The following is a 16261-nucleotide window of genomic DNA, read 5'->3' on the forward strand; positions in this document are numbered from 1 at the left end:
CCTAAACACATACTTAAACCATTCGTTGATATCTATGCTGATGACACGATAATCTACAGCAACACATTAAAGGCTGTAAATGATAAAGTTCTAATTCTCTCTCCTCTAATCTTGAGCGCGTGGTACAGTGGGGGAAGAGGTGGCTGGTTACTTTTAATGCATCCAAAACCGAGCTCCTATCTTTACATCATCAACGCTCTGATCCCCATCTGGCATCAATTGAAATGGATGGCTCTCGTCTTGGAGGCTTCATGTTTTGACAAGCTTCTGGGTTTGAGCTTAACTCTTTTCCTGATCTACATCAATGACCTTCCTAAACACATACTTAAATCATTCGTTGACATCTATGCTGATGGCACGACTATCTACGGCAACACTTCAAAGGCTATAAATGACAAAGTTCTCTCTGATTCTCTCTCCTCTGATCTCGAGCGCGTGGTTCAGTGGGGGAAGTCGTGGCTGGTTACCTTTAATGCATCTAAAACCAAACTCATAAGAGCAGTGGGTAGAAATCAGAGGCCCACAGTATTAATGTTGGGCCCAACTCTCTTCCAGATCTACATCAATGATCTCCCAAAACACATACTTAAATCATTCGTTGATATCTATGCTGATGACACGACCATCTATGGCAACACATCAAAGGTCGTAAATGACAAAGTCCTCTCTGATTCTCTCTCCTCTGATCTTGAGTGCATGGTACAGTGGGGAAGAGGTGGCTGGTTACTTTTAATGCATCTAAAACCAAGCTCCTATCTTTACATCATCAACGTTCTGATCCCCAATATGAAAGTCCAACATAAACAAATTACGGATAAACCGCCCCCCTTAAGTAAGACACTTTATCAAATCCCCAATACTAACGATTACTATGATGCTAATCCCATTAATTACTGTACACGCAATAACCCTTATCCCTGAGTGGCTTCCAGGCCTTGATAAATGGTGACCTCCATGTAAAAAAAAAAAAATCTTCTGCGCTTGACCATTACTCCTGATCTTAAATGGAACACATACATCAAATCTGTTGCCAAGGCTGCTGGAAAAATGGTGGGATCTTTCTATCTATCCAGCAGATATCTCACTGCTGATGCAATTCTCTATCTATATAAGAGCCATGTACGTCCAAGGATGGAATACTGTTGCCACATCTAGGCAGGAGCTGCTAGAAAGGACTTGTCCTGCCTTGATAGAGTTCAAAATAGACTTCGTAGCCTCGTAGAAGATGTCCTTTTCTCTTCCTTGCAACCTCTATCTCACAGAAGAGATGTTGCGAGTTTTTCTCTGATGTATCGTTATTTTCATGGAAAGTGTTCGACTGAGCTTCAATCTATGGTACCCCTTTGCCAAACTTTCACAAGAAACACCCGTCTAGCAGAAAACACTATCAATAATTCCCCCCACTCTTTATCTGTGCCTAAACCTAAACGTAGATTCCGTGAACAAAGTTTCTTTCTTAGAACTGCACGCCTGTGGAATTGTCTTCCGTTTTCCTGCTTTCCAGCTGACTACAATATGGTTGTGTTCAAGTCTAACGTAAATAAGTTCTTGATGAGCCGTTCCATATAAGTTATCAAATTTACCAAATTTTCATTACTAATGATTATTATATTGTCCAATGTCTACTGTACACTCTTTAACCCTTATCCTTGAGTGGCCTCTTGGACTACACATCATATTTAAATGTTTTCTTCAGTATTTTCCTTCCAGCTATACTTAAAGCCAATGTCTGTATTTTCCTACTCTGTATAGCTGAGTTAAATAAGTATTCTAGGGGTCTGTGATTAGGATTTTTTTTTTTTTTAGGCTATCAAAAACAGACAGATGTTTCGTCCGATTGAAACATCTCATATCACCTCATCAGGTGGCCTGGTGGGAGATGTCCTTTTCTCTTCGCTGTAACCTCTATCTCACAGAAGAGATGTTGCGAATTTGTCTCTGCTTTATCGTTATTTTCATGGAAAGTGTTCGACTGAGCTTCAATCTATGGTCCCCCCTCGCCAAACTTTCACAAGAAACACTTGACTAGCAGAAAACACTATCAATAATTCCCCCCACTCTTTATCTGTGCCTAAACCTGAACATAGATTCCATGATCAAAGCATCTTTCTTAGAACTGCACGCCTGTGGAATTATCTTCCATTTTCCTGCTTTTCAGCTGACTACAATATGGTTGTCTTCAAGTCTAACGTAAACAAGTTTTTGATGAGCCGTTCCACTTAAGTTAACAAATTTACCGAACTTCCATTACTATCGATTACTATATTGTCCTTTTGACTACTCTACACTCTTTAACCCTTATCTTTGAGTGGCCTATCGGCCTTGATAAGTGGTGACGCCTATGTAAAAAAAAAAAAAAAAAAAAAGGTGAACTAATGACAATCTGTGAAAATTTTTTTGATTAATCGCTGATAATGTGACATAATAGCGAGGAAGTCAAAATCGATTTTATCGATTTTGACTTTGTCAAACTCAGGTTTTATAACCTGTTCACTTTCAACCCCAGATATTTTTTTTTTTTTTTTTTTTTTTTTTTTTAAATTACATTTTCACCCCAAACAAGGCACATTGCCACTCAGGTGTAGGGGGCTACTATCAGGGTCAGCAACTATGGGGGCACTATGTAGGGATTTGGGCAGCAAGATGTCGGTTCACGTTGCACTTGAACTTCTGCATGTCAGTACAGTTAGGGAAGCATGATCCTGGAATGGAATTCCAGAGTCTAGCGGTTCTGGGGAAGAAACTACTGGAGTAGAAGGATCTTTTGCATCTAGGGATCTCTACTGAGTGGGGGTGAGATTTAGCTGCCTGTCGGGTTTGTCGAGGGTGTCTGCGACGTGGGGGCACAAGTGTCTGCAGTTCGTCAGAGCACTCACCATTAAAATACTTGTAGAACAAGCAGAGGGATGTAACGTTTTGTCGATGGGACAGAGGCTGAAGCTTAGATGCCAGTTCAGGGCCTATCAGATTTGCGACTCTCTTTTGAACCTTGTCTAGGAGCGAGAGACTAGTAGCAGATGCACCAACCCAAATGTGACAACAATACGCCATACATGGGCGAATGGTGGCCTTATAGAGGTACAGGATACTTTCAGGTGTCAGTAGTTTTCTAGCACGGTAGAGAGAGCCTACCTTTTTCGCAGCGGCCCTGGCAATGTTTTCAATATAATTGTTCCAACTCATGTTTTCTGTGAACGTTAGGCCAAGCAGTTTGAAAGATGTACTCTCAGACAGTCATGCATGTTATAGAGCGTGGTGTCGTCAGCATATATACCCTTCTCAGTGGCAGTTTTGTTGGGGAGGTCATTAATAAATATCAGGAACAATAGAGGTCCAAGAATAGACCCCTGAGGCACTCCCACATTTATATCACACTGTTTCCTGTGAACGTTAGTACTCCGTGATCTAAGTGACTTGTCATCCTATCTTTCTTCTTTTTTTTTTTTTTTTTTTTTTTTTTATTACATTTTCACCCCAAACAAGGCACATTGCCACTTTGGTGTAGGGGGCTACTATCAGGGGAAACATCTACTGGGGTACTATGTAGGGATTAGGGCAGCGAGATGTTGGTTCACATTGCACTTGAACTTATGCATGTCAGTACAGTTGGGGAAGCAGTGAACTGGAATGGAATTCCAAAGTCTAGCAGTTCTGGAGAAGAAACTACTGGAGTAGAAAGATCTTTTACATCTAGGAATCTCTACAGTGTGGGGGTGGGATTTTGCAGCTTGTCGGGTCTGTCGAGGGTATTAAAAATCATCCAAATATGGTAATGCATAATGTTCCTCTCTCTGTAGAACTGTGGACATTAATCCTTAAGACTCTGTTACAATTTGATAATCGGTGACGCTTGGGGGAAAATCGTCAGTTGACATCATGTTCTGAGCAAAGCCGAACGGCCAGTTATTTACGTCTGGTTCAAATTCAACACGAGAACCGTGTTTTTTTTTTGTTTTTTTTTCAAGTTTTTTTTCCTCCCTAATTTATTGTCTACCTGCCATCTGTTTCTTTTCCGTTATTTTCCCATTCTAAAAATTTCTTTTCAGATTCCCATCTGTGACAGTTTTCTTTTGCTTTTTTTTTTTTTCGTATTCTATGTCCCCTCCCCTCCCTCACTCTTTTAGAAATGAAAATTCATTGAACATTCAAACAATTGGTGTGTGTGTTGGGGTGTTTATTTAATTAAAACCCTAACACCTACTGGTTCTTCCTTATGGCTGTAATTGTGTGTGTGTGTATATATATATATATATATATATATATATATAACTACATTTATTCGCATAAATTTAATATATGAAAGTATAGATTTATGCGTAAACTTTAAGTATTTACTTCAAAAGTGCTCAATACGTAGGTAGAGCTAGTTAGTAATTTATAAAATATATATGGCGATTAAAATCCAAAAATGTAAGTCCAAGAAAGTTAATCAAATTTCTATTGTAGTTGGTAGTTGAATGAAACGCAGAATATTCAGTGTAGCTTAATCGCCATATATATTTTATAAATTACTATATATATATATATATATATATATATATATATATATAAAATAAAATGTAATAAAAATTACAATTAAATTTACTAAAATGATCCAAGATGGTAAAATTAAAGTATATTATAAATATTAAAGAATTAATATTTATAAAGTAATCTCAACCAGACATAAAAGCTCGATAAAACCAAATAGGAGATAGAGCTTATAATAAAAGCAAATAGTTAATAAAACATGTTAAAAAACACTTTGAACAAGATGGCTGTAATTATCTGTGTGTGTGTATATATATATATATATATATATATATATATATATATGTATATGTAATAAAAATTACAATTAAATTTACCAAAATGATCCAAGATGGTAAAACTGAAGTATGTTATAAATATTAAAGAATTAATATTTATAAAGTAATCTCAGCCAGATGCAAAAGCTCGATAAAACCAAATAGGAGATAGAGCTTATGATATGAGCAAATAGTTAATAAAACATGTTAAAAAACACTTTGAACAAGATTTAAAAACATATTTAATTTTTAAAAGGAAACACTAAATAAGTGGATGGTCCTTAATCATCTTTGTTTCGAAGAAATACTTTCCTTCTCATCAGAGGGTAGGAATTAATTAGCAAAATGCGGGATCGGATTTTGCATACAAAAGTATTTGATGAAACAACAAGTAAGTCAAAGATCTTACTTGAAAACAAAAAAGTGAAGCAGAGGGAATATGGTGAAGAAAAAGGTGATTTCACGTGAATGGATAGTCTGATGAAAGGTAAAGTATCCAATGATGGTAAAATTCAAAAATATTAATCCAAGAAAGTTAATTAAATTTCCATTCGCACAAGTAAAATACATCCCTTATATATATATATATATATATATATAAAATTACAATTAAATTTACCAAAATGATCCAAGATGGTAAAATTAAAGTAAATTATAAATATTAAAGAATTAATATTTATAAAATTATCTCAACCAGATGTAAAAGCTCGATAAAACCAAATAGGAGATAGAGCTTATAATAAGAGCAAACAGTTAATAAAACATGTTTCCTTTTCAAATTAAATGTTTTTAACTCTTTTTCATTTTTTTTAATAACTATTTGCTCATATATATATATATATATATATATATATATATATATAAAATAAAAAGGAACAAACCGTATTATGTGTTCATCAACGTTTCGTCTTTATTTTGAGACTTCCTCTGGATGAATGAGATTAAGAAACCAAAAATATATACCAGAACAAAATATTTGAAAATGTTTCACGTGCACAGTGTGACGCAGTTCTATTTCAGAGAAACGGAAAAATGATGTTGGAAATTCAAAAAAGGGGAGGGCTGGCGCTGTTTAAGAGAAGGAAATTTTAGTGACGTCATATAGTCGTTAATGTAATTTTAAAACTATGAACGCAAGTTTATATTCTTATTGGGAAAAAGATATATCTGTTGAAATTCAAATATAAGTTTGTAACAGAAATGAAATAGGTGTTTTTTATGTAATTTATTGATTGAGATTGTGTGTTAATTATTACAGTGGGTGTTGAATGGTGTGAGAAAGTTAACCTCTGTCCACAGTTAAATAATAATTATATTTGAATTAAATAACTTATATTTGAATTTCAACAATTTTCCCAATAAGAATATAAATTTGAAAAGGGTTGATATGCCGTAAAAAAAAAAAAAAGACAACCAACCAACATTACGTTACACTTGAGCTTCTGCATGTCAGTACAGTTTGGGAAGCAGAATCCTGGAAGTGGTAAGACGACAACTGTGGAAGGCAGTAATTGCAGTGAATGCAGTCAGGAGATTTGGAGTTCCTATCCCGTCGCGGTTACCACCTGACGAAGGCCAGAGGAATAGTTGGCCGAAACGTCATGAAACATCTAATAAAGATGGGAATAATAGTCCGCAATAAATAAATTAAACAAAAGTTTATTTTACCTTTTATATATATATATATATATATATAGATAGATACAGTGAAATTCAATTAAAACGTGTTCTCAGCTTTTCTGCTTTCCCCCTTCCCACCATCATCTGGGGGGAAGTGAAAACTAAAAATAATAAACTGTTTATATGGGTCCTATATTATAATATGTAAGATTTGGGAACGCGGGTCGTCTCTAGATTTATTTATGTCGACTTTTATGAGATTCGCACTATTTCACTCTGTCCCCTGTTTGTCCTGCATTTTAGTATAAATACAGTGAAATTAAATTAAAACCTGTTCTCGGCTTTCACACTGCTTTCCCCCCCTTCCCACCATCATCTGGGGGGAAGTGAAAACTAAAAATAACGATCCCGCGACAACCTCAATTAGCGTCTTCCTGTCAATCAAAGCTCTTTTACTAGCTTTATAAGACCGTTAAGTAGTTGGCATTGGTTTCCACCTCTGCGTCAAGATTCGGGTTCCTATCCACCTGACGAAGGCCAGAGGAATAGTTGGCCGAAACGTCGTGAAACATCTAATAAAGATGAGAATAATAGTCCGCAATAAATAAATTAAACAAAAGTTTATTTTACGTTATTTGGTAGTGTATTGCTTTTTTTTTTATTTGTTTCCGGGGATTTATGCAAAGTCCCCAACAGTCTTTATAGAGATACGTGGACTAAACTAGACGAAGTCAACCAATATTCAATTAAGTTTTAGGCAGACATACAAACATACATACATACAAACATACAGGTGAGATTTATATTATAGATGTGGACCTTATCAAAGTATTCTTATGTACATCTATATCAAAAACACTTATAAACGTTTTTTTTTTTTTTTAATTTTTTATTTCCATACTTTGTGGACCAGGCGTGAACGCAAACCCCACAATTTTAATGAACCACCATTCTGCCAGATCAAACATACCCATTCATACATCTTCTATCATATATGTAATCAGTATATTTGTCTATATTTAGGCAGCATCTTCTCATTTAGACAAGTGTTACATGATAAGGGATGTCCCCTTTTCATGTAAGTATAAAAATAGAGAGATTACTTAAAATGAAAATAAAATGAGAGAAAGCAGAAATCGAACCCTGGACATAAGTTTTAAAGAACAATAGGTTTAAATGGAATGTCCAGTAAATTGTTAATTCGGATGAAATAAATAATAAATAAACTATTCAATTGTTAAAAGAATGTGGATAATAAAATATGGGTTAAATAAATTAGATATGTCGGTTAAATTAAACAAAAGTTTATTTTACGTTATTTGGTAGTGTATTGCTTTTTTTTTTTACATAGGCATCACCACTTATCAAGGCCCAGAGGCCACTCAAGGATAAAGGGTTAAAGAGTGTACAGTAGAAATTGGACAATATAGTAATCATTAGTAATGAAAATTTGGTAAATTTGATAACTTATATGGAACGGCTCATCAAGAACTTATTTACGTTAGACTTGAACACAACCATATTGTAGTCAGCAGGAAAACGGAAGACAATTCCACAGGCGTGCAGTTCTAAGAAAGAAGCTTTGTTCATGGAATCTACGTTTAGGTTTAGGCACAGATAAAGAGTGGGGGGAATTATTGATAGTGTTTACAGCTAGTCTAGTGTTTCTTGTGAAAGTTTGGCGAGGGGGGACCATAGATTGAAGCTCAGTCGAACACTTTTCATGAAAATAACGATACATCAGAGACAAACTCGCAACATCTCTTCTGTGAGATAGAGGTTGCAAGGAAGAGAAAAGGACATCTCCTACGAGGTTACGATGTCTATTTTGAACTCTATCAAGGCAGGACAAGTCCTTTCTAGCAGCTCCTGCCCAGATGTGGCAACAGTATTCCATCCTTGGACGTACCTGGCTCTTCTATAGATAAAGAACAGCATCAGCAGTGAGATATTTACCGGATCGATAGAAAGATCCCACCATTTTTCCAGCGGCCTTGGCAACAGATTTGTTTTTTATATATTTGTTTCAGGGGATTTATGCAAAGTCCCCAACTGTCTTTACAGAGATACGTGGACTGGACGCATCTAGCTAGACAAAGTCGATGAATATTCAATTAAGTTTTAGGCAGACTTACAAACATACATATATATGATTGCAACGTCTTGTCAGACGAGTGCAACTCCCTCAGACACTTAAAGTCCATGAGCCCAAAAAATGACTTCAATCGCCACAGGGAGTATCTATACAAAGATGATATTACAGAGTCTTAGCTTTGTACGACAGCTGAGTCTCTCTCTCTGTTCAAAATGTTGAGATCCAGCAACAAGCAAGAGCAAGATAGCCAGCAACAAGTTAAACTGCAGACCAGCTAAATGCGGGTACTGGTCTCCCGCTTTTTTTTTTAAATCAGAGATTTGCTTCTCCTAGAAAGGTTGCCTTCACCACGGCTTACGGGAGCCGTCTCCACCCCAGCACACACACACACACGGTGCTAGTTGGCCGTTGACCCCGAAAAAGGGTTCATTCGCCCTTTGGAAGGTCTTGTTTTTAATCCTTCAGGGAGACTAGCCACCCTCCTTACCAAACAAGTCTGGTGGGGGAACTAGTTTAGTCGCAGGTGACCCGACCATGAGGCAGGTAGTACTTGGTTACATGGTACCAGTAGCATATGACATGACCTGACACAACATACATACATACATAAATACTCACATGCATACATACATGATGATTGCAGCGTCTTGTCAGACGAGTGCCACTCCCTCAGACCATGAGCCCAAAAATGACTTCCATCGCCACAAGATCATTTTAATAGACAAATGCCTGAGGGAGTAGCATATGACATGACCTACAAACATGCCTACATACATACATACAAACAGACAGGTGAGACTTATATTATAAATATCTTGTATATAATCATATATAAATAATAATTATAAATGTCTTCAAGTCTAACGTAAATAAGTTCTTGATGAACCGTTCCATATAAGTTATCAAATTTACCAAATTTTCATTACTAATGATTACTATATTTTCCAATTTCTACTGTACACTCTTTAACCCTTATCCTGGAGTGGCCTCTTGGCCTTGATAATGTGGTGATGCCTATGTAAAAAAAAAAAAAAAAAAATATATATATATATTTGATATTCAATGTGTATTTTTTTTTTTATTTTCAGTTTATAAAACTGTGACTGGTGTCAACGGACCCTTGGTAATCTTGGATGATGTCAAGGTAGGTTGTTTTCGGATATTAATATTATATTCTTGGCGATTCCTTAGTGAATCCATATTTTATAAAATCTTTTAAAAAGGTCATTTTCGGACAAGATTGAGATTGTTCTCCCTTGTTTTTGAATATCATAATAATAAACTAGCAAGACCTGTGGAAGTTCCACAGAGCACTCATTCATCTCTATATAAATAAAATGAACTCATTTTTTCCCGTCTGATTTTGACCTTAATAGGATTAAAAATCAAGATATTTCATGCAAATATAATATGCACAAACGGCAGAACAATATCTGAGGTGTGTTATAGGCTTATTATTTCTCAAATTCCTCGATAATCTTAGATTTCTATACTTTTTCTGCTGAGAAGTCACGGCCAAAATCAGTTAAGATCAATGGAAGTGGTAAAATATTAATAAATTCCTCCTCCCCCTGCCACCACGTAACACCGTTTGGGGATCGTTCACAAGGAACAGTTGAGAAGAGAACACCGGTTTGGCTTCGTAGTTCTTTCATGTGAAGTTATTTAAAATCACTAAACTAAGCTGCAGTGCTCTGTGGCGTAGTGGTTAGCGTGCTGGACAATTCACATTATATTTTCACGTTCGCGCCGACCTGCCGTAGTCGTTTTTTTTTTTTTTTTTTTTTTTTTTTTCCTAAACAACTGGAATGGACTTTTCTTGGTGGCCGAACTGTTAACGTTGCAGATGTTTTTTTTTTTTTTCACACTTTATTTTCCTACTTTTACTCATGACTCCGGGTTTGATCCTTCCTACTTACCTACCATAACATTTTTTAAAACTCCCCCCCCCCGTCCCGGAAACAAACACTCGGGCAACGCTGGGTACCCCTGCTAGTATGTAATACATTGATGTTGACATTCTGTAGATGTTCAAATGTAAATGGAGACGCTCTGATATTATTGTACCTATTTACTATGCCTCCCCACGGGACAGTTAGACACCAAGGTCATTTTTTAACGTGGAGAAAACGTACAAAAATAAAAATTGTCGCAGTCGTGAAGGATTTCTCCTCCAGCGAAAGAGAACAAGAAATAGAAGTGCAGCATCTGAAGAACAGATGGTATTTATTTGCTCCCCCACCGAGCAAATTAGGCACAAGGCCAATTTTTAATGTGAGGGGTGAAGGGAGGGGGAAGGGAAAAAGGGGACCAGCTCCCGAGAGGTGGGAAATGGGAGCTGGTTAAAGGTCAGGCATGTGGGTTTGCCCCCACATCTGGTCTTTGCTAGTCATAGCTAGTCATAGCTAGTCATAGCTTGCAGTATCTGCCGGAACAGATACTACACTTTGATCTTGTCCCGAAGGCCAAGTTCTGATATTATTGCAAAAGTATTTTTTTTCTTTTTTTTTTTTTTTTTTTTTACCCCAAACAAGGCAAATTGCCACTTTGGTGTAGGGGGCTACTATCAGGGGCAACAACTACTGGGGTACAATGTAGGGATTTGGGCAGCAAGATGTCGGTTCACGTTACATTTGAACTTCTGCACGTCAGTACTGTTGGGGAAGCAGGGACCTGGAATGGAATTCCAGAGTCTAGCGGTTCTGGGGAAGAAACTATTGGAGTAGAAAGATCTTTTGCATCTAGGGATCTCTACTGTGTGGGGGTGGGATTTAGCAGCCTGTCGGGTTTGTCGAGGGTGCTCACATCGTGGGGGCACAAGTGTCTGCAGTTCGTCAGAGCATTCACCACTAAAATACTTGTAGAAAAGGCAGAGGGATGCAACGTTTCGTCCATGGGACAGAGGCTGAAGCTTAGATGCCAGTTCAGGGCCCATCAGGTTTGCGACTCTCTTTTGAACCTTGTCAAGGAGCGAGAGACTAGTAGCAGATGCACCAGCCCAGATGTGACAGCAATACTCCATACATGGGCGAATGGTGGCCTTATAGAGGTACAGGATACTTTCGGGTGTTAGTAGTTGTCTAGTATGGTAGAGAGAGCCCACCTTTCTTGCAGCGGCCCTGGCAATGTTTTCAATGTAATTGTTCCAACTCTTGTTTCCTGTGAACGTTAGGCCAAGGAGTTTGAAAGATGTACTCTCAGATAAAGAGTCGTTGGCCATTGCTATAGGTGGTAGAGAGGGTTTCATGTAATTATTGAATGAAACTAGTTTAGTCTTGGCAGCATTGAACGCGACCAACCACTTTTGTCCCCATTCCACCATAGATTGGAGGTCTTCCTCTAGTGTTTCTGCCATTTCTTTAGAAATGTGTTCATTCGTCTTCCTGTCATACCTGCTATAGAGTTTAGTGTCATCAGCATATATACCCATCTCAGTGGCAATTTTGTCGGGGAGGTCATTTATGAATATTAGGAACAATAGAGGTCCAAGGATAGATCCCTGGGGCACTCCCGCATTTATATCATATTGTTTAGATGTACGACCGTCGAGGACAACCTGGATTTTTCTCTTATATAAGAAGGATTTAATTATGTTAAGTATTCTATCAGTGATACCGTATGATCTGATTTTCCTGAGGAGACCCTCATGCCATACCCTGTCAAAAGCCTTAGATATATCTAGAGCTACTGCTCTGCCCTCCCCCGCTTTGTCCAGTGCATGGTATATTTATTTATTTATTTATTTTTTTATTACATTTTCACCCCAAACAAGGCACATTGCCACTTTGGTGTAGGGGGCTACTATTAGGGGAAACATCTACTGGGGTACTATGTAGGGACTAGGGCAGCGAGATGTTGGTTCACGTTGCACTTGAACTTATGCATGTCAGTACAGTTGGGGAAGCAGTGACCTTGAATGGAATTCCAAAGTCTTGCAGTTCTGGGGAAGAAACTACCAGAGTAGAAAGATCTTTTACATCTAGGGATCTCTACAGTGTGGGGGTGGGATTTTGCAGCTTGTCGGGTCTGTCGAGGGTGTTTATGTCGTGGGGGCACAAGTGCTTGCAGTTCATCAGAGCATTCACCATTATAATACTTGTAGAACAGGCAGAGGGATGCAACGTTTCGACGATGGGACAGAGGCTGAAGCTTAGATGCCAGTTTAGGGCCTATCAGATTTGCAACTCTCTTTTGAACCCTGTCAAGGAGCGAGAGACTAGTAACCGATGCACCAGCCCAAATATGACAGTAATACTCCATACATGGGCGAATGGTGGCCTTATAGAGGTATAGGATACTTTCGGGTGTTAGAAGTTTTCTAGCACGGTAGAGAGAGCCCACCTTCCTCGCAGCGGCCCTGGCAATGCTCTCGATGTAATTGTTCCAGCTCATGTTTCCTGTGAACGTTAGGCCAAGGAGCTTGAGAGACGTACTCTCAGATAAAGAGTCGTTGGCCATTGCTATAGGTGGTAGAGAAGGTTTCTTGTAATTATTGAAGGAAACCAGTTTTGTCTTGGCGGCATTGTGTTATATATTCAATCATCGAAATTATCCTTGAGGTACCAAATTGAGCTTTCGTTACATTTGAATATGTTATATAGAGTTCTTCATTTAGGGGCACATTTTACGTTTTCTATATAACATAAGAAAGATTCCGTGTGATTGTCTCTAATATAAATGGTTGTGTGTTTGATTATCATAAAGGGAATCGTGTGTGTGACATGTAATTTCTGAACCTACCTCTGTTTCTCGCTGTTGAACCATCTGGCAATTTCTCATCCTGGAGGGAGACTTGATACCTGTTTGACGAAGATTTATCACTCCAAGACGATGAAATGGTTTTATAGTTTTTATTTCACTTTCCCCAGAGGTCCTGCAGCAGGTGTAAAGTGAAATCTGCTTGTGTGGTTCTTCTTCACACACGTCAGCGTTCGTCTCCCCCCTCCCCAGTTAAGACGGGGGAGACCACGGAAAACGTCCGTCTTCTTCAAAGCTCAAATCAAATCTCACAGATCTAGCCAACCACGTCACACATACGTAATTTGGTCAGCTGACCTTTGGTTCTGGTAAACGTGTCTACCTCCACGTTTACTCACCTCTCTCTCTCTCTCTCTCCCTCTCTACCTCTCCCTCTCTCCTTCTCTATTCTATTATAGAGACACAGAGAGAGAAAAACAGAAAGAGTAAGAAAGCCAGAGAGGGGGGGGAGAGATGCTCGTTAACAATTGAACGTGACCATCCATTTTTGTCCCCATTCCACTACTGATTGGAGGTCATCCTCTAGTGTTTCTGCCATTACTTTAGATATATGTTCATTTGTTTTCCTGTCATGCCTGCTATAGAGTGTGGTGTCATCAGCATATATACCCATCTCAGAGGCAATTTTGTCGGGGAGGTCATTTATGAATATCAGGAACAGCAGAGGTCCAAGGATCTGGGGCACTCCCGCATTTATATCATGTTTAGATGTACGACCGTCGAGGACAACCTGGATTTTTCTCTTATATAAGAAGGATTTAATTATGTTAAGTATTCTATCAGTGATACCGTATGATCTAATCTTCCTGAGGAGACCTTCATGCCATACCCTGTCAGAAGCCTTAGATATATCTAGAGCTACCGCTCTGCCCTCTCCCGCTTTGTCCAGTGAATGGTATATGCGTTCAGAGATTACAGTGAGGATGTCTGCCGTGGAACGGGCTTGTCAAAATCCATATTGTTGGTCGGTCAGAAGTTTAGCATTTGTAAGGTGCTGGACTAGAGCATGGTTAATTAAGGTCTCAAATATTTTGGCAAAAAGTGGGAGGAGCCTAATAGGGCGATAATTTGATGGGTCAGTTCTTTCGCCAGAATTCTTGAATACAGAAGGAGGTTTCCAACAGCCCGGAAAGCAAGATTCATTAAGGCATTTGTTGTAGAGTTTGGAGAGAACTGGAGCTACTTCGGCTGAGCACTTTTTCAATAGCACAGCTGGGATGAGGTCGGGTCCACATGCTTTTGAAGTGTCAAGGTTTTTTATGATAGCATGCACCTGAGCAGGGGTGATTATTAGATCGTCTAGCGTGGCGTCTGTCTGCATAGGAAATTGAGGTAGGGGGTGGTTTAGAGGGTCCAGTGTGGAGTTTGAGGCAAACCGACTGGCAAGCATGTTAGCCTTCTCAGTTGCTGAGCGAATGTACGTTCAGAGATCACAGTTAGGATGTCTGCTGTGGAATGGGCTTGTCTAAAGCTAGCATGAACGCCTGGCAAAGGCCGGTCATAAAGTACGCTTAAATATGATATTTTAATTCTTGCAGATTTATATATGATGTTTAACCGTTCGCAGTGAACATCAGGACTCTTTCACTTTAATATTGTGTCCCCCTAAACAGGACCACAAGCCATTCTTAACATGGGTTTTTTTTTTGTCTATTGATATATTAAAAAAAAAGAAAGAAAAAGAACGGTACTCATACACTTATGCCATACTGAAATAACGTTATTTAGAAAGCCATTCTTAACATGTTTTTTTTGTCTATTGATGCTCATATTAAAAAAAGAAGGAAATAAGAAAAACAAGGTACTGATACTTATTGAACCATACAAAAAGGGGGAAATAGGTACTCATGCACTTATTGAAATAACGTTATTTAGAAAGCCGTTCTTAACATAGAGAGAAGGTGTTTTGTTACTATTCTGTACTTTCACCTAACAATTAAAAAAAAAAAGATATCATAAAGCTTTAATTTAACTTAAATACTGTGGGTTCAATAAGGAAGAAAAAGGAAGAAAGAGAGGAAAGAAAAAAAGGAAGGGATGAAAGAAAGGAAGAGGAAAAGAGAGGAAGAAAAAGGAGTATGAAAAAGGAAAGAAGAAAAAGGGATAAGGGAAAAGAAGAGAGAAAGAAAAAGGAAAAAGAAAGGAAGAGGAAAAGAGAGGAAGAAAAAGAAGGGATAAGGGAAAAGAAAGGAAGAGGAAAAGAGGAAGAAAAAGGAAAGAAAAAGAAGGGAAAAGAAAGGAAGAGGAAAAGAGGAAGAAAAAGGAGTATTTTTTTTTTTTTTTTTTACATAGGCATCACCACATTATCAAGGCCAAGAGGCCACTCAAGGATAAGGGTTAAAGAGTGTACAGTAGAAATTGGAAAATATAGTAATCATTAGTAATGAAAATTTGTTAAATTTGATAACTTATATGTAACGGCTCATTAAGAACTTGTTTACGTTAGACTTGAACACAACCATATTGTAGTCAGCCGGAAAGCAGGAAAATGGAAGACAATTCCACAGGCGTGCAGTTCTAAGAAAGCTTTGTTCATGGAATCTACGTTTAGGTTTAGGCACAGATAAAGAGTGGGGGGAATTATTGTATGAAAAAGGAAAGAAAAAAAGGAAGAAAAAGAAGGGAAAAGAAAGGAAGAGGAAAAGGAAAAAAAATAGTGTGGGTTCAATAAGGGCATAAGCATCAAGAAAAAGAAGAAAAAGGAAGGAGGAGGAAGGAAAAGGAAGAAAGAGAGAGGAAGAAAAGGAAGGGATGAAAGGAAGGAGGAGAAAAGGGAGTATGAAAAAAGAAAAGGAAAAAAGAAAAAGGAAAAAGAAAAAGAATGAAAGAAGGGAGAAAGAAGAAAGGAAGAAAGAAAATAAAAGAAGAAAATAAAAAAAGAATATCTTTCAAATTGTAGCTAAAAAAAGAGGGAGAAAAAGAAAGGAGAGGAAAAAAAGGGAGGGAGAAAAAGGAGTAAGAAAAAGGGAAAAGGAAAAAGAAAAGAAAAAGAATGAAAAGG

At 37.9% G+C, this 16261-nt stretch overlaps 1 protein-coding gene across 1 annotated transcript in view; it reads left to right on the forward strand.

The window, feature by feature from the left end:
- LOC145271045 (V-type proton ATPase subunit B) overlaps window positions 1–16261 on the forward strand; it is a 116659-nt gene that overhangs the window by 39165 nt on the left and 61233 nt on the right. Inside the window, exon 2 of the mRNA XM_080126592.1 lies at window positions 9591–9646. Within this exon, the coding sequence (XP_079982718.1) occupies window positions 9591–9646 (56 nt within the window). The remainder of the gene's footprint in view (window positions 1–9590; window positions 9647–16261) is intronic.

The sequence above is a fragment of the Euprymna scolopes genome, chromosome 46, assembly GCF_053919585.1.
Source record: "Euprymna scolopes isolate OS-2025 chromosome 46, ASM5391958v1, whole genome shotgun sequence".
Classification (NCBI taxonomy): Eukaryota; Metazoa; Mollusca; class Cephalopoda; order Sepiida; family Sepiolidae; genus Euprymna; species Euprymna scolopes.